Source organism: Spermophilus citellus (assembly GCF_964194105.1).
Source record: "Spermophilus citellus genome assembly, chromosome: 5".
Lineage (NCBI taxonomy): Eukaryota > Metazoa > Chordata > Mammalia > Rodentia > Sciuridae > Spermophilus > Spermophilus citellus.
The window spans coordinates 39666198-39686013 of NC_138186.1; the positions used below are offsets into that span (position 1 = coordinate 39666198).

The 19816-nt window shown below is 32.7% G+C and overlaps 1 protein-coding gene across 1 annotated transcript; it reads right to left on the minus strand.

Annotated features, from left to right (window-relative positions):
* Positions 1 to 17697: 17697 nt before the first annotated feature.
* LOC308649042 (putative olfactory receptor 2B3) lies at positions 17698 to 18661 on the minus strand (the record flags this gene model as incomplete). The annotated part of the gene is given in 3 exon segments (XM_081294307.1): positions 17698 to 17829; positions 17833 to 17856; positions 17860 to 18661. Coding segments are annotated over 3 exon segments (936 nt in total). The 5' UTR covers positions 18640 to 18661.
* Positions 18662 to 19816: the final 1155 nt, after the last annotated feature.

Sequence of the window (19816 nt, forward strand, 5' to 3'; positions counted from 1 at the left end):
TCTCTTCAAGTTGTGTCACCTGTAATAAGGAAGTGGCAAAACTTTAGAAAGTGTTATAAGTAATTAAAAAGCATAACCATACATTGGACATATGATTACAGAGGATGTTGTGCAATAACTCTTGGATGTAAGAAAACAAAATCTGTCACTAGGTGACCAAATTTCTATTTATGACACTCAAGAAATGGCAGTTACATTAAAAAATAGCTAAACATTCTGAAACTGAATGTTCTCCTTTAAATAATAAAAGCAGACAATAATGTTCTCCTTATGGTGAAAATTTAATAAGTAGTGGTAACTCTGCTGGAAAACACCCAGACAGTGGTTTTCAAACTTTACCTGCCATAAAAATCAGCTGGGGGGATGCTGTTTAAATTAAGTTTACTGATTTTTATCTTCAATTTTCTGGTAGAGCAGCTATTGCATGGAGTCCTGGAATCATATGAGTCCAGTTATTTTGGACTTTGTTCCTATTTTCTCTTTATTAATGATAGGAAGAGTACAATATCAAGGTAGTGATAGTAGAAGAAAGATCAGAAAATGTAAAGCTCTGAGAATCATTATGATAGGCCTGTCCTACCCCAACAAGTTGTTTGAATAGTTTTACCATCTCCATAGGGAGTGAGAAGCCTGGATTTAATCCAATTTCTACTAGCTACTTGGAATTTAGCGAGAGATCAAACACTTTCAACATCAGTTTCTTCAGGTATAAATAGTGTGTGTGTGTGAAGGTACAATGACATAAGTTTCACCATGCTTAAGAATTTGTCTAAAAAATTGTATAGTAACAAAAATGTTGGTGAAGATTTGAGGGGAAAGGTATACTCATATATTGCTGGTGGGACTGCAAATTGGTGCAACCATTAGCGGTATGGAGATTTCTCAGAAAACTTGGAATGGAACCACCATATGATCCAATTTTCAAATTGGACTTCAAATAAGCATTCTACAGTGATGCAATTACATATAAGAGGAAAGGAGGAGTAGGAGAAAAATTATATAAGTGGAAGAAACGATTTATAGTAGAGGGGATGGAGAGAGAGTAGGGGAGGGGAGGGGAGGGGAGGGGTGAGGGGTCAGTGGAGAATGGGATAGACAGCAGAATACATCAGTCACTAGAAAGGCAATTTGTAAATCAATGGAAATGTAACTGATGTGACACAGCAATCTGTATACGGGGTAAAAATGGGAGTTCATAACCCACTTGAATCAATCTGTGAAATATGGTATAATAAGAACTATGTAACGTTTTGAACAACCAACAATAAAATAATTAAAAAAATACATCAATGATTATAGCAGCTCAAACCACAATAACTGGAACCAAACTTGATTCCCTTCAATAGAATAATGGATAAAAAATATGGTATATGTACACCATAGAATATTACTTTACCCTAAAAATGAATGACTTTATGAAGTTTGCCAGTAAATGGATGGATCTGAATACTATCATGCTACATGAAAAAAGCCAATCCCCCAAAAAAAAGGTCTAATTTTCTCACTGATATATGAGTACTAACACACAATGGTAGCAAGGAGGGGAATTATACAAAGGGGAATGAAGGAAATAGAGAGGGTTTGGGAATAGGAAAGACAGTAGAATGGATCAGACATAACTTTAGTATGATCATATGTGAATACACCACCAGTGAAACTCCACATCATGTACAACCATGAGTATTGGATCCTACTTAGAATAAGTTATACTCCATGTATGTAAAACATTTGAACATATACTCTACTGTTATGTATCCTTGAAAAGAACAAATAAGAAAATAAAACTACACAAAATTAAAAGAAAGAATTTGTTTGTGTATACTTTATTACATGCATAACTATTACTTCCAACCTCAATATGTGTTCTTTTATATTGTATTTTAGATAACTTGTCCTTCTTGCAGGGATTATTCATTATTTTGTCTTACTAAAAGAGTTTGGACAGGTTCCATCGATCCACTAATCATAGGTAACTACAAATACAGTTTCAAATTCCACATCAACTGCTATCAGGAGACAATTCAATATCCTCATTCAGGCTCAGAGACTTTTTAAAATATACAAGTTATTTTATATTTCCAGGATGTATTTATTTATTTATTTATTTATTTATCTATTTATTTATTTACTAAAAGGAGTATTGAAAATAAAAAAAATCAATAAGCTGAGTAAAACACTATGTTGAGAGAGATGAATTAGGTAATAAAGGTTTTGGTTTATGTTGCAGATTTCATAAAGCACACTCCACCACAGTCTTCTGTAAGAAGAGGAATATTCAGAGGGGAAGTTGGGACAGCATCCTAGCCACAAAATTCAGAGTCACACTGTTAGTCAATTAGCAATTTCAAGGTACACTTCTCAGGGTTACAAAGCACAGTTTTCAAATTCTCTATTTCATTAAATCTGCAGTGTCATCTTGTAAGAATTACAGAAAGTTACTCAGAATTAGTATGTGAATGTTGCCTTTTGATTATATGTATCGTAGTTTGGAAGAAATAACAATGATAAAACAATAGTAATTCCAAACAATACTCACTGAGCCATATTTGACAAAACTCCAATAATGTTTTATGTCTACTAAATTAGTAGTACTAACCCACCCTATGACAAAGGAAATTTTAGTATCCATATTTTAGGATATTGTTAATCATTAATTCTTAGAGTCTCCTAGTAATTGAAAAGGTAAAGGTAAAGATCAAAATATAATCAATGCCTTAAATGAGGTAGTGAGATGTCAAGATAACAAATTTGAAATTTAAAAAATTTAAAGATTAAAAAAAATATGTACTGCAAATTTGTTCTGAATTAGTGTGGCTCCTTTACTTTAGCCATATTACTCAATATGTTAATAGGAGCACAGAGAATTTAGAAACATCTCTGGGCCCAAGTTTTCTTTCACATAAAAATACCATGATGTGGAAGAGATATGAAATAAGCAGAATCAGAATTATCCTATTGAAAAACAAATTTTTTAAAAGTTACAGTTCACCCACATTTTTAAATAACTACGATAAAAGATACATGATTTTTATTTTTTAAAAACATTGTTATGTTCACATCATATATTCTTTTACCATAGGCTATTCCTTAATTGTTTCTTTTTCTAGCTCTTTTATGTCAATAATGCTTTATTGAAATATGCTCCATTCTAAAATTTTTTAAAGAGGAATTTTCAATTTGGTCCTCCAGGAGTTTTTCCATAACTTATTATATATCTAACACTGATGTCAATCATCCCTTCAGTATGCTATCTGTGATTTTATTTAATTTGTATTATTTTGGACTTTGTTCCTATTTTCTCTTTATTAAGTATGGTTTTGACTGTGAATGGTGTTCACCCTGTTCCTTTTTTCTCTACATTTGCCTAGAGACAAAACAGCAGGTATGCCTAATCCATGCAAGTCACTCTAAAGTATATTTAAGGTCATTAATTCTTCTTATATTTTCTGTATCATTCTCATATTTCATTATTTTAACTCTTGGATTCTATGACTTTTTGATCTCCTACTTCCAGTGATTTCCCATCCCTATTTCACTACATGGAAATCTATACACAAACATTTAAAGTCACTTTAGTAAGTTGGTAGACTGTATTCTTTTTGCCATTATCTTTGTATCCACCCTCATATTTTCATTCCAGTATATCTTGTTTCTACTTTATATTCATCCTATACAATATTTAATTTATACTTGCAATTAGTATTTAGCTTTATATAGAATAGGAGATCACAAGAAGAAAAATACAGGTTATTTTCATCTGACCCTGAACTCTGATTGAAACATACGGGGAAATCAATCCATAAAATTTTGAACTTATGTTAAAATTTATTGATATGAGATAGTCATATAATTGATTGAAAGCTTCATATCTCATTCAAATAGTTAATATTTTCAGAACTACATTTTTATGCTTTTACCATCAATTTCAGTGAGAAACTAAGAGAGACATTAATTGGAAGTGAAGTCTAGTTGTTCACTAAGGCACCAAGCTAGTTATTTCCAAACATTATAAAAGGTTTCCTGAAATGAAATATACTCTGCCTTTCATATGTGTATTACGTAGTATGATGTACACATTCCAATCTCCTCTGAGAATACATTCCCCATAAAAACAAGTATCTTTTACTTACTTTATTTTGATAGACTTCAATATAAAGGAAATGTGAGGAAGTATATTTAAATTTTTAAATTTTCAGAGGACAAAGAAACTTTAGTTCACAGTTGTATAATTAACTATTAACTTCAGAGCAGTTAGTTTTTCTGTTGATGCAGATGACAAAGGAAGAACGCCTAGGTTAGGAAGGCAAAGTAGAAAATATTCAGAGTACTCTCTGAGCATGCTATTTACATGATATTCATAAAAACTCCTGGGCATTCTTTTCACATAGACCATTCTTTTGTCCTTTTCCCAGGTGAGTTATCAGAAAAAAATTGGGGGACAGAGTTCTCTATGGAAATGCTTCTTTTGTATAATTAGTTACCTACTGATCTGAGCTCATTCAATTACCCCAAAAAGTGAACACTAATTTCAAATGGAATACAATTAAAGATGAATAAATTAGAAGAAAAAAGATACAATTAGAATAGAGAAAGTTTGAATAAATGTTTCAGGGGAATTTTTATGAGAATTCATTGAATATCTTGCCCCACTAATTCTTAGAATAGCTCACCTAGATTTAATTATTTCTAATTGTAATTGTAAATGAACACAAAATAAGTTTAAAACAAAACAAAAAAATGATCTTCCCAATGAGAAGTATTAAATATTAAATAAAAACTTCACAATATTTGTTTTTCTAGAAAAAAGATGTAATTATGATTTTCTCTCTAACTCTGTATTGTCTTCCTCTCTACACATATTAGTGACATATGTAGATAGAATTAATATTCTTTTCAAATTACATGTATTATATTAAACTACATTATTTAGAAACACAAAATCAATGACATTGAATAGAACAGAAAGCGATAAGCTTTTCCTTTGACTACTGTCCCCAATGGTGTATAATTCACCTTCTTTCTCTAAAGGTAACTATATCATGTGAGTGTATTTTTATGCATTATATATGTGATGATTATTTTTCAGTCTGCTTTCCCTTTCCTAGATCCACCCTCTATTCAAATATATTTTTTCCAGAAGACAAAATTACAGCAAACTTTATCATATATCTAGTTAACTTTTATTCACGATTCATGAATATGGGCAGTTTCCTTTCTCCTAAATAGAGTGAGCTCCCACTGGTTAATGGCAGAACAGAAATTATCAAGGTGGATAACAAAGAATTAACACTAGAATAAGTTCATTGGTAGATGTCAGTTCACTTCTTCAGGTTTCTTTTTCTCTTTTCTTTTTCTCCCCCTCCTCCTCCTCCTTCTCCTTTTCTCCTCCTCCTCCTCCTCCTCCTCCTCCTCCTCCTCCTCCTCCTCCTCCTCCTCCTCCTCCTCCTCCTTCTTCTTCTTCTTCTTTCTCCTTTTACTTCTACTTCTGCTTCTTCTTTCTTCTTGTGAAAATGGAACCTCCTCATTATACTAACTTGAGTAGGCCATAATTTCCTATTTTTAGCAAGAACATTTCTTTCTTTTTTGGGGCAGGGGATTTATCTGCTTTCTTAGAGGTTCTATTTGACAATGTTGTATTCAACATAACTGGCTTTATTTTGGCTTGGTTTGGTCTTCTGGGGCCACATGCATGAACTCAGTCATAAATAATGGTTTCTTAAATATTTTGTTTAATACTTTCTACTGTGTTGTTCCAATAGAGGTTGAATCAAAAAGATTCTTTCATATCTGTCTTCTGGTCAGCTTTAACTGATGGCAGTCACCATGTGAGCATTTAAGGGAGAAGGAACAGCTGGTTGGAGGTATACTCTCTTAGTTCTTTCTCACCTGAACCTGTGAGACAGGCTTTGTTGCTCAACCAAAGGACACAGATGCTGTGTGTGGCCATGTATGTTCAGACTTCTCTCTTCTTGTTTCCAATACTATTTCTTCTTTTTGCTACCTTAGGTTTTGGTTTACAACCAGGCTCCCCACTCTTGCAATTATCAAGGTAGTGCTTATATAATACACACTTGGGATACCCTTGTAGGATTTCTCAGTCTTTCCCATACTTTTGTAAACACTTCCTTTCTGAAACATTCCTCAATGTCCTAGTTGGAGTGTACCATCTCTTCTGTTGTGAACAATGGTGACATTAACTCTCCATTATAAGCAGATTGAGATAGCTTCCTGATTCAGGATGTTTTTTCCTTTTGTTTATTTCTTTTTCCATTTTATTTTCTTTTTTAAATTGACAGAGTAGAATGTCTGTATTTAACTTTTACAATATGATGGTTTGCAGAATATGCACATTGTGCTATGAGTAAGTGTAACTAATATATGGCTATTTAACATAGTTGTGATTTTGTGGTGAAAATAACCTACATACACTGTTTTATCATTTTACAAGACTACAATATATTGTTTAACAAAGTCACCAAGTTGTACCATAGATCATTTGGACTTATTATTTCAATAATTAAGATTTACTATCCTTTTTCCAACAGCCCATGGTCCACAAACACCCAGCCTCTGGTAACCAACACTTTGCTCTCTACTTTTATAAAATCAAATTTTTTTTTATTCCACATATAAGTTATATTATGCACTATTTATCTTTCTGTGCCTAGCTTAATAAATTTAATATCATAACTCTGCTTTCATTAATGTTCATAAATGACAGGATTTGTTTCTTTTTTATAACTAAATAGGAGTCCCTTGTATATATGCACAACATTTTAAAAATCCATTTATCCAGAAGCAGAACCTTAAATTGATTTGATATTTTGCCTAATGAACATCATTATGTTGATTTAAATTCCATTGGCTATAAACCCAGTGGCAGGATTGCTGAGTTATTTTCCTTGCATATTTCATTTCTTTCTTTAAAAGAGTTTATCAAAAAAATCAACATGGGATTAAAAAAGCAAAAAAAATAGTGAATTTTATAAATATTGGTTCCCAATATGAACCATTTCTATCATTATGCTCTGAACTCTATGATCAAGATCTGTCAGGTAACAAGTGTTGGGAAATGTTCCCAATAATATTTTTTTTCATTTAATATCATTTTTAAAACTAATCCATAAAAATTGTACACAATTATGTGGTATAATGTGATATTTAGATACTTTTATATATTCAAATAAGAGTAAACCTATCAGTCTTCTTAAACATTTATCATTTCCTGTGGTAAAGGCTTATTTTTATTAAATATACAATATATTATCTGTAGTCACCCCTGTGCAAAAGAACATGAAAACTTATTACATCTATGTAACTGCTACCTAGCACTTGTTGACAAACTTCTTGTTTCTCCCTCCCCCTTACTTTCTATAATTCTGGTAATAGGTATTCTACTTTGAATTCATCTGGGAAACTACATGTTAGTGACATTATGAATTACTAATTGTTCTGTGTCTTGCTTACTTCATTTAATGTAATGACTTCTAGTTCACTCCGTCTTGTTGAAAATGACAAAATTTGATCTATTTCTTGTGGCTGAATAGTATTTCATTGTGTATATGTATGTTTATTGACCCATCAGTGGATGACACTTAGACTGATTCTATTTCTAGGCTATTATAAATAGCACAGCATTAATCATATGAGTGTAGATGTCTTTTAGGCATACTGAATTCATTTCCTTTGGATGTAAACCCAGTGGTTTGATTGCTGGATCATATGGTGATTCTTTTTTTTTAATTTTTTGAGAAACTTTCATAATCCATAAGAGCTGTAATAATTTACATTCCCACCAAAGAGCGGGAGGGTTCCCTTTCTCCCACATCCTCTCAGGTACTTGTGGCCATTTTGGTAATAACCATTCTAACTACAGTGAAGTAAATATCTCATCTCTATTTTTATTTTCTTGATCATTAGTGATATGTGTGTTTTTCATATGCCTGTTGGTCATTTATGTTTTCTTTAGAAAAATATCTATTTAGATTTATTGACCATTTTTAAATTGGATTATTTTGGTTTTTGCCATTTAGTTGTTTGAGTTTCTCATCTATCTATCTATCTATATATATATATATATATATATATATATATATATATATATAGAGAGAGAGAGAGAGAGAGAGAGAGAGGGGAGAATATATAAGTATACTTATACAGCTAAAGGGGTAAATTGTAGATGAGACTGTTAGATGTCTCAAACTAACCATCCTCCCTTCTACATATTAGCAGAAATTTTAGCTAGATCTATGACTATTCATAATAAAAAAGATCACATTTCTCATTCTTCCATAAATCCAAGCTTTACCATGAGCCTGAATGTTAATCAACAAAACATATTTGAAACTATAATTGACAGAATTCTGAAATCCTTTGAATAAAAGTTCTTCTTCTATCCAGTTAATTAGAGAATAGCTGATGGCTTGGAAAATACAATGGGAACTATCATCTCATGACCTATTAAATCCTGATTTCCAGAGAATCTTATGCACCAGATACAATCAAGCAACCTTGGATATTTGTGTCTGTGTTTACTTTTAAGTGAGAGAGGAAAATAATTTTGTTTACTCTGTTAAATGTGCAATTGCTTTAAACACTATGGCCATACATAATTCTGCTTAATATATTATCTCTATAACACACAAAGATGTGGATTTGATTTAAGTTATTATTAGAAAAAGCTAGAGATAAAAAATAATATTGATTCAGAGACTAATGAATACCAATGGAACAGGGAGGTAGAAAATGAAAATTCCCTATTGAATCAGTAACTCTTAAATATGACAAAAAATATTGTATATGTACTAAAAAAACATGATTTAGAAATTAATTGTTTTAGGAATACATCTTAATACTCTTTGAATTAAAAGCACAACTAGAGCTCAAAGGGCTTAATTGACCATATTGGGACAATATAGACAACCAAATAAAGTAAAACAGTAATATAAAATGGGAATTTATGAGTAATTGTGTTATAAATAAAAATATAAGTTAAAAAGAAAAAATAAATAAATGGAGGAAAGAATACTTACTTATAGAATGTCAACCAATAAATATAGAAGGTACACTTAAGTAAGAGGTTCATTAGTGGATACTAAATTAATGAGTGAAAGCTTAATCACGATCAACATATTTACATAATTTCAGACTAGCTCCGTACAGATTACTAATTAATTTTTTAAATTAATTTATTTTTTTGGTACCAGGGATTGAACTCAGGGACCACTGAGCCACATCCCCAATTAGCCCTATTTTGTATTTTATTTAGAGACAGGGTCTCATTGAGTTGGTTAGCACCTCTCTTTTTGCTGAGACTGGCTCTGAATTTGTGATTCTCCTACTTCAGCTTCCTGAGCCGCTGGGATTACAAGCATGCACCACCACACCTGGAACTAATTAATTTTTAAGAAAAAAATATAACTTCACACCAGAGACACCTTGAGAATACCATCTTATAGTAAAGCAATTAAAATTAACCTTATTGAGTTTTAAGACCGATAAACCTCATGTGCATTTCTGAAATGATTCATCAAGATTATTATCCACAAATCATGTACCTATGTACCAATGATGTGTCAGCAGAAAGATAAATAAGAAAAACTACCCCATTCAAAATAGCATCAAAAACCATAAAATACTTGGGAATCAATTTAATAAATGAGGTGAAAGAACTCTACAATAAAAACGACAGAACACTAAAAAATGAAATTGAAGAAGACCTTAGAAGATGAAAATAAACTAAGTACTACATTTTACAACTTAAAAAAAAAGAAGATGAAAAGATGTCCTATGTTCTTGGATAGGCAGAATTAATATTATCAAACTGATCATACTACCAAAAGTGCTATACAGGTTTAATGCAATTCCTATTAAAATTTCCACGAAATTATTCATACAATGAGAAAAAGCAGTCATTTGGAAAAATAAAAAGGACCAGAATAGCCAAAGTAATCATCAGTAAGAAAAGTGAAACAGGAAGCATCACAATACCAGAACATAAAGTATACTACAGAGCTACAGTATCAAAAATGATAGTATTTGCACCAAAACAGGAAGGAAAACAAATGAAACAGAATAGAAGACACAGAGTCAATTGAAAATAAATAGAGTTATCTCATACAAGACAAAAGTGCCATATCATACATTGGAGAAAAGATAGCCTCTTCAGCAAATGGTGCTGGGAAAACTGGAAATCCATATGCATCAGAATAAAATTTAAGCCCTATTGCTCACCCTGCACAAAAATCCACTCAAAATGGGTCACGAACCTAAGCATTACACCAGAGAACCTGTGTTTAACCAGAAGGAAAATAAGCCCAAATTTCCATCTTGTTGGCTTAGGAACTGAATTCCTCAACAGGATTCCTAAAGCAAAAGAAAAAAAATAAGAATAAATGAGTGGATGGCATCAAACTTAAATGCTTTTTCACAGCAAAGGAAACAATCAAGAACATGAAGAGAAAGCTTATAAAATGGGAAAAAACAATTGCCTTCTGCACCTGAGATAAAGCGTTAATCTCTAGGATATAAGAACTCAAAAAACTTAACACCAGAACTATAAATAACCAAATCAGTAAGTGGACAAAGGAGCTAAAGAGGCACTTCACAGAGGAAAAAAATATATAATGGTCAACATATGCATGAAAAATGTTCAGCATTTCTAGCAATTAGAGAAATGCAAATTAAAACTACACTGAGATTCCATCTCACTCCATTCAGAATGACAATTATCGAGAATACAAGTAACAATAAATGTTGATGAGTATGTGGGGAAAAAGTTACACTTATACATTACTGGTGGGACTGCAATTTGGTGTGCAACAACTCTGTAAAGCAATATGAAGATTCCTTAGAAAACTTAGAATGCAACCAACATTTGACCCAGTTATCCCTCTCCTCCACATATACCCAGAGGTCTTAAAATTAGCATACAACAATCAATGTTTATAGAAACTCAATTTACAATAGCTAAGTTATGGAACCAACCAAGTATCCCTTCAACAGATGAATGGATATAGAAAATGTGGTACATATACATAATTGAATATTATTCAACCATGAAAAAATAAATGGTGATATTTGCCAGTAAATGGATGGAACTGGAGACTCTCATATTCAGTGAAATAAGCCAAACCCCCTCCCCACAAACACAGGGTGAATGTTCTCTCTGATATGTGGATGCTGACAGACAATGGTGGGGCACAAATAATTAGAAAAAGGGGAGTGAAGGCAAGGGAGAGAGGATGGGAATAGAAACAATAGTAGAATTAATTGGACATGAATTTCCTATATATGAATACATGACCAATGAAAATCCACATCATGTACAACAGCAAAAATGGGCTTCTAATTAGAATGTTATAATTCACATATGCATAATTTGTCAAAATACACTCAACTGTAATGTATATCTAAAAAGGACAGCAAAAGAAAAAATTCACTCCTGTATGGTGGAGATATAAAGTGAACTTTGGAGACAATTGATAAGGTCAAGTCAATCTCAGAGAATGTCCCGTTGAAGTGTTTAGCAAAAAATAATTTGGGAAAAATTCATGTATATGTATATATATACTTAAATTATATTTACATATTATATATTTTTAAATGGCACCAAATGTAAATGAAGAAGGACTCTCCATAAAGGGCAAATACAGTATTTGGACTATTAAAGCAATTTTTATAATTATATCCAAATATATTATAACCATAATTGAATAATATGCAAAGGTAAAACTAAAAAGAAACACTGAGTCAAGATATTGCCTTCCAGATTAAGGTTTTAGCACATATAGTTTCTTCTGCTTTGAATGCTCTTCCCCTCTGACACTACATCTAATTTATTTCTACTTTACTCACAGATCTGAGGCTAAATGACACCTCCTGAGAAGAGCTTTCCTTAAATGAATTAATTTCACTTCTATTTCACTCATGAAGCCTTGTCATTGGTACAGCACAACCTTTATTACAACAGATAATTAGATGTTTATCATTATTATTTGGTATTCTGTGAGGGGGGAATTTTGCATATTTTATCCACAATGAACCTCACAATTATCAATATCTATGTATGTAGGCATTAAGAAATTGTCAGCAAATAAATAACAAAAATAGCCCTGGTTTGGGGTATGTACTAAGTTTAAGAATACAGACAAACTTTAAGTGTCTCAGATTAAGGTGTATATGACAATAATGTAGATATAGGCAATACAAAAATATTTTAGATATTGATGGTGATTTAAATGTTATGGCCCAAATCACCTTGTATTTAAGTTATTAATGTCTCATAATTGATAAGTATTTACATAATTATTTGTAAGCAGATTTTTGAAAATTAAAATTGGTTGCAAATTTATAATTATGATATTCTAATAGTAATTTCACTATCAATAAGTTTTTTATTTTGGGCTGGGGTTGTGGTTCAAAGGTATAGCGCTCACTTAGCATGCATAAGGCACTAGGTTTGATCCTCAGTACTTCATAAAAATAAAGGTATTGTATCCACCTATTACTAAAAATAAATAAATATTTTTTTAAAAAGTTTTCATTTCAAATGTATGGTATTATAATTCTAAGATAGTGTCCAATATTAACCAAATATCACACTGGAAAACTCTTCAGGACAAAATACATTGAGAGCATCAGGTTTTTGATGTTTAGTATCACTACACATCATTAAGTACCACTTTCTTGATATTTAAGAAAATGTATGATGTAACTTTAAAATGCAGAAAATTATGAAGGCTATAGTAAAAATGTTCTGGTATCCTGCCATTTACCCCAGCACAATTAACTTGTTGGAGAGTTTGTTTACAGTTCTTTCTTACAAGCATAGGTGGATTCAAAATTAGGGTCATATTTTAGTATAGATTTATTTTCTGACTTCTCCTCTCCCACTTACCAATGAGTACTTCTCCATATTACTTTTAGAAAGAAATGGCCTATGAACATATATTAGTGAACAAGTCCAAAATCATACTGGATTAATCCAAAAAAGATTTAATTTTTGCTCATGTTTCACATCCACGAAGTCCCTGAGCCCTCTTCCATGTCATTCTCCATTAAAGATTGAAGAAAATAAATTGTCTAAAATTTCCTATATTTCTTACCAGAGGTTTATAATCAGTGTAACTCACATTTATTGACTAAAGCTAATTACAATGTCATAGTTCCACAGGGAAGAAAATGGTAATTCATACTCAAAAGGAAAGATTTCTATAGTTTTATTCTTTTTCCTATACACCCCCTTTTGAAAAAAAAAAGTTTAAACTTCCAACCAATAAAAACAAACCTCAAAGTTCAGGATCTCCTTGATCCTCTTCTGTTGCATGTACAATACCACTTCCACAATTTTCATTAAGACATATTGTTCTCTACAAATTTATTTGTAGGCTTATTGGTACTACCAATCATCAGTAGAATTGTTTTCCTTGAACCATTTATTTTAACTGTGAAGGGGTATATTAGGTGTTATTTTAATCCACTCAAAGTTTAGTAGGAAGTAAATTGTTTACATTCTTGTACTCATTCTTATCCCTACAAATTTCATTTTAATTATTTTTTGTTGCTCAAAGAACTTCCTCATGGTTTTTTTTAATATTTTTAAGTTCCACTGGAAAACAAGGAATTTTTCTGAGATTTTTGTTATACTCTGTCAACTATATACCATAATAATAAATGCATAGAGTTTTTCCAACCTCTTCATCCAGAATCACAATCATTGTGTTCATTCTGCCTTTCAAATTATTGAAAGTGATGCTCTTCTCAAAATTTTCTTATTGTATAGCATAGCAAGGATCTCTATGGCTCCAATCTTTAAAACTGATTTCCTTATACGCTGATATCTGACCCTATGCCAGTGCCTCCTATTTCAGTTATTTTCTTAACATCAGAATTCTTCTATTGTTTTCTGATTTCAGTAATCAAGACAAACTATATTATAATTTAGTAGTAAAAATCTCAAAAATATCAGTAACTTTAACTAAGAAAGTTGTTTTAGTCAGCTGTTTTGCTTCTGTGACACAAAGACCTGAGAAAAATTTTAGTGGAGGAAAAGTTTATTTTAGCTCATGGTTTCAGAAGACTCAGTCCATAGATGTCCAACTCATTGGTCTGGAACTAAGGTGAGGCAGAGGTGAGGCAGAACATCATGTGGGAAATGTGGATGAGGAAAGCAGTTCAGGATGTTGCAGTCAGAGAGCAGAGAGAGCTCCACTACCAGGTACAAAATGTATACCATCAAAGCCTGCCCCAGTAATCTATCTACTCCAGCTGTACCCTACCCTACAGTTAACACCCAGTTAATCCACATCAATGGCTTAATTCATGGATTAAGTTACAACTTTCAGAATCTAATCATTTTACCTCTGAAATTTCTTAGATTGTATCACACATGAGCTTTGGGTAATATTTCATATCTAAACCATAGCAAGATATTTATTTCTTTTATGCTATTTTTCTAACAAGGGTGTGAGTTATACTTCACATTTTACCAAATCTAACTTTATGCTGATTAAGAACTTTACCTGGGACATTGTTTAATGGACAGAGAAAAAGACAACAAGGCAGAGTGTGCACTAGATCTTAAAGTCATCATCCAAAGTGAACCACATATTTTCATATTTTATTGGAAAAGCAAATTTTAAAATCCAGACTCATAATATGCAGGGTGGTGGATAGTGAGGTTCACTGGGATTGGACAGGGTAAGGTGGTGGGAAGGGAGGAGGGCTAGCAACAGGAAAGAAAGTAGAATGAATTAGAAATAACTTTCCTGTGTTCAAATATGAATACACTACCAGTGTAACTCCACATCATGTACAGCCACAGAAATGGAAAGTTATATTCCATGTATGTATGATATGTCAAAATAAATGAAAAGAACAAATAAAAAAATAAATAAAAGCCAGGTCTGCATTTAGGAGGGCAGGGAGAACTATTTCTACTGTCTGCATAAAAGAAGAAATCAAATATAGGAAATCAAATATTTGTGAACATCCCTAATTTATTCCATGTGTTACTTCTGTTCAACCCAGGGTAGTGTTATCTCATTCCTAAGAAAGGACTTGGAGGATTTAACAGAGAGGTTTTGAACAATTTATTATGCAGGAACTCTTTGGTGGCAGCAGGCCAAGATACAATGAAGGGCTGCACAACACCCACAACTGGGGCAGATATATAGGATAGGTTGCATGTGCACTGCATAGATGAGTTTTCTTAGATTTTTTATTAGTAAATTCTTTTACTTTACAACCAAGTTGCTCTGCTTTGATTTGTATCTAAAATTTAGAGAAAAGTGAAGTGGACAGTTTCCCTTCTCCATTTCCTTCCACTCTTTAGAGTCCTTATTTCACTGCTGGGAACAACAAGCTTTCCAACAAATGTTTATCCCAACAACTACCAAAATGATAAAGGAAATTTTTTAAAAATTGAAACAATACCAATATTTCCACTCCTAAAATTGACAAATGTCTCAAAAGATGAAAAATCTTAGAATTGGCAAAAGCTCATGAAACAAATATTCACATTTGCCATGTACAATGTTAATTGGAAGGTGAAATGAAGAAATTTATGTAGGAAAGTTTAGCCATATTTATTGATTCTTAAGTCTGCTAAGAAATTTCTTTTCCAGACCTAAAAATACCATTGTCAAAACTACAAGTTGACATTTGGATATATGTTCATATGTGGAAAAGTCTTTGCAAAATCATGTATAATAATCAAAAGAAGAAAGGCAAATATTCAGCCATAGAAAAATATTTAAATGCATTTTAATATTCTTCCATAGTGCAATTAGATTGCAGCTATTTAAACTATATTTTCAAATATTATAGAATATTTTCAGGATATAATAATACACATAAAAGAATTGTGAACTCTATGAACAGAAAATAATGAAAAATAATATTCTAGTAATGGTGAACTCTAAATATAATTTTTTAAGGATGAGTTATTCCCATAAAACTGTTTACTTTCACTAATATATAAGGAATGAATCTATATTATTTATTAAAAGAGAAAATATTATAAATAACCATATGTGACAATGATTAGATTTTCCTTTTTCCATAGAAAAATAATTTCTTTAGCTTTTGAGAATTCAAGTTTATATACTACCATGGAATTTTCTGTGACCACTGTCCCCAGAACCAGAGCATAATCTCTGAATATTCTTTTCACAGAAGTGAAAATTTGCATCTGAGTTAACTACCTATATTTCTGATAACTTAACATTTTAAAGATCTGTGAATGCTTTGGTCAGTAAAGGCAAACTTTGTTTCAGTGCTCCTAGAGCTCACAGTCTAATGATAAGGAAAGACATTTATCAAATGATGATTTAAATGTTAAAATGCTACAAATTAGAGGTACTTGGTAAATAAGTAAAATTGTGGACATTTGACTAAATCAGGGAGATAAAAAAATGTCCTAAATAAACAATTAGACCTTTATACTCAGTATCAGGTAAAGATGGGTGGAAGGAGTATTCTAGGTAGAAGATCAGTGTGCTCAAACGTTCCAGGTTGGAAGGGAACACAGTCAGCATAAGACAACAAGGACTGAATACCTGGGAGGTGAATATGTCTTTATTTGTTAAGTAAGGAAAGGTTCCTTATGATCTAGTGTGAGAGAGTAAAATTCTGAACAGGATGGTATAAGATATGGCTTATGTTTTCTGATTTGCATATATGAAAAAAAGGCGAATTCTTTCATTAAACTAGTTTTAGAACAGAGCTTTGCAGGGGGAGTAAATGTTCAGCTTTTGAATGTGTTGAGTCTGAAATGTCTTTCAGACATTCAGTAAGACATTGCAATTCACTGCTGTAACTAAAAGGACCCAACCAGAACAACTGTAAAGGAGTAAAAGTTTATTTAAGGGCTCATGGTTTCAGAAGTCTTAGTCAATAAAAGGTCAGCTCCATTTCTTTGGGCTCAAGGTGAGGCAGAACATCATGGCAGAAGAGTAACAGGAAAGCAGCTTACATGGCGATCAGAAAGCAGAGAGAGCAGTCTCCACTTGCCAGATATAAATATGTATCCCAACGCCATGCCCCCAATTCCCACCTCCTCCAACCATTCCATACCAATTCAGTCACCACTCAGTTAATCCCATCAGGGATTAATTTGATGATTGGGTTAATGCTATAACTCAATCATGTCTTCTCTAAAACGAGATTCACACACTTAGCTAGTTTAAGCTAGACTGAAGTCACACTACTTGTTCAGAATATTTTGGAAGAGTATGTACAATGAATTTTTAGGAAGGGATGAGGGAGTAAAGGGATTGAGGATTTGCGTTATGATGAAAGAACTTTGGGGTTGAGATCATTGGTTATTTAATCATGAAGATGTGAAAATCCTTGTCTAAGAAATAGACTAGATGACTGTGAAAGAAATAGTTTACATGTGGGAAGGTTAAAAAAAATCAAGCCTTCCTAACTCATCTGACATGGTTAAGAAGAAATTAGAATGACTTTGACTCAAGGAACACAATGCATTGGGGGATTTCTGGAAAACCAAGGATTTTTTAACTTAGTAAGCATATGTTGTGTTTCTTCAGCATTATTTTCTGGACAGAGAAAAAATTTTCATATGTTGGTGTAATTCAATGAAATCATGAGAGCCTGGAAAATTGGAAAATCACTTCAAATGTTATAATCATATTCAAGAATAAGGGAAGACTCAGAGTATGCTCAATGAAGTACTTATTTCTTATAGAGAAAGATTCTTGACATCACCCTCTTGAAGGCCTCCTTCATATCTTTATTTCTAAGGCTGTGGATGAGTGGGTTCAACATGGGGGTGATGATCCCATAGAAGAGAGAAACCATCTTTCCCTAGTCCTTAGAGGTCGATGAAGGTGGTTATAGGTACATATAAATGCCTGTTCCAAAAAAGAGTGACAACACAACCATGTGGGACCCACATGTCCCCAAAGCTTTCCGCTTGCCTTCTGCAGACTTTATTTTCAACACTGCTTGAGCTATGAAGCCACAGGAGATGAGGATCAATGTCGCCGGAATTAGCAGAATTAATACACTGAAGAAAAAGCGCTCAGCCTCTATAGGCTTTGTGTCAGCACATGACAACTTGAGAAGGGCAGGAACTTCACAGAAGAAGTGGTCCACTTCCCGATGACCACAGCGTGGCATGTTCAGTGTCAGGGAAGACTGCAACACTGAGTTGCTGAATCCAGTGAGCCACGAGAAGGCGGCCATCCTTAAGCAGAACCAACGGTTCATGATGACTATGTAGTGGAGTGGTCTGCAGATTGCCACAAATCTGTCAAAGGACATAACAGCCAGGAGGAGACATTCTGTGGCCCCCAGGGCCAGGAAGATGATGAGCTGGGCCACACAGCCACCATAGCTAATGGTCTTTTTGTTGTGACAAATATTTGCTAACATATGAGGGACTGTGCTTGTGGTATAACAGAAATCTAAGATAGAGAGATTAGTGAGAAAGAAATACATGGGCGTGTTAAGTTTGGGATCCAGAATGCACACAATCATGATGGACACATTGCCAAAGATAGTGAATGTGTATGATATTAACAAAACCACCAAGAGGGGCATTTGCAGCCAGGGTTTGTCTGAGAAACCAAGTAGGATAAATCCTTTTGGGGAACTGTCATTTTCCCAGCTCATGATAATACTTACTTTTTATTCCTAAAAAATAGAGAATAAGAAAAGAGTCAATAAGTCAATAGATATTTGGAACTGAATTGAATTTAGATTAATTATGATTATTAGCTCTGCACCAAATATAATTCACAGTCAAAAAATTTGGAACCCTTCTGAAATACTTATCATTTGGTGAAAACATAGATCCTTTGTTTCCAGTAGTCAAATGTATTGATAAAGGACATTGTTATTAAATGACAAAGTATATAAAATTACATGCAAAACTCATGGAAAATTATAAGTGCTCAATACATTTCAACTCTTCTCTCATCACTTCTTACTCTACCTCAATAAACATCTTCAATAATAAATACCACTGTAGATTAAATTATTTTAAAACCAGACTTAAAATGCTGAGCATATAAACCTATAATTGACCTAAAGCAATTCATCTAAATTTGGTAACATCTTTGCATAATATTTTGAGTTATGTTATGTTATGCAACTTTATTTCCACCAAATACAATCCTGAGTATTAGATGCTTTGATTCCAGATAATAAAATTAAGGCTTATTTGTGAGGCAGTAATGATCAAAGTTGACAACTCCCCACTTAAAAACGTATAACCTAATCCTTGCTTGACTCAACATGACAGACACTGCTCACTGCTTGAAATTTGATTCTCACTAAAATGCCGATAGATATGAATTACATTTTACCTTTTTTGTGATTTATGAAAATGAGAAATTTGCACACTTAGTAATGATGAGACCAAGATTCAAACTCAGGATTAAAGACCATGTTTTCTTTTATACCATATTTCCTTCTAATTTTACATATAGCAAGTCAAAATTGGCTACATATAATGTAACATTGAGATAACTTATACCATTTGAATTTACAAGCATAAAAACAGAGAATACTGCTGTGTGCTATGACACACACCTGTAATCCCAGAGGCTCAGGGAGGAGAAGGGAGGTAAAGCAGGAGAACTGCAAGTTCAAGGTCAGCGTCGTGGGCAACTTAGCAAGACTGTCTCAAAGTAAAAAAATTTGAAGGACCAGAGATGTAACTCAGTGGTAGAAGAGCATTGTTTTCAATCTCCAGTACTGCTGGCAAACTTAACAAAGAAGATGAAACAAGATTTGGTACACTTTACCAAGGAATGAGGCATCTTTTCCAGAGTGACAAACACTGATA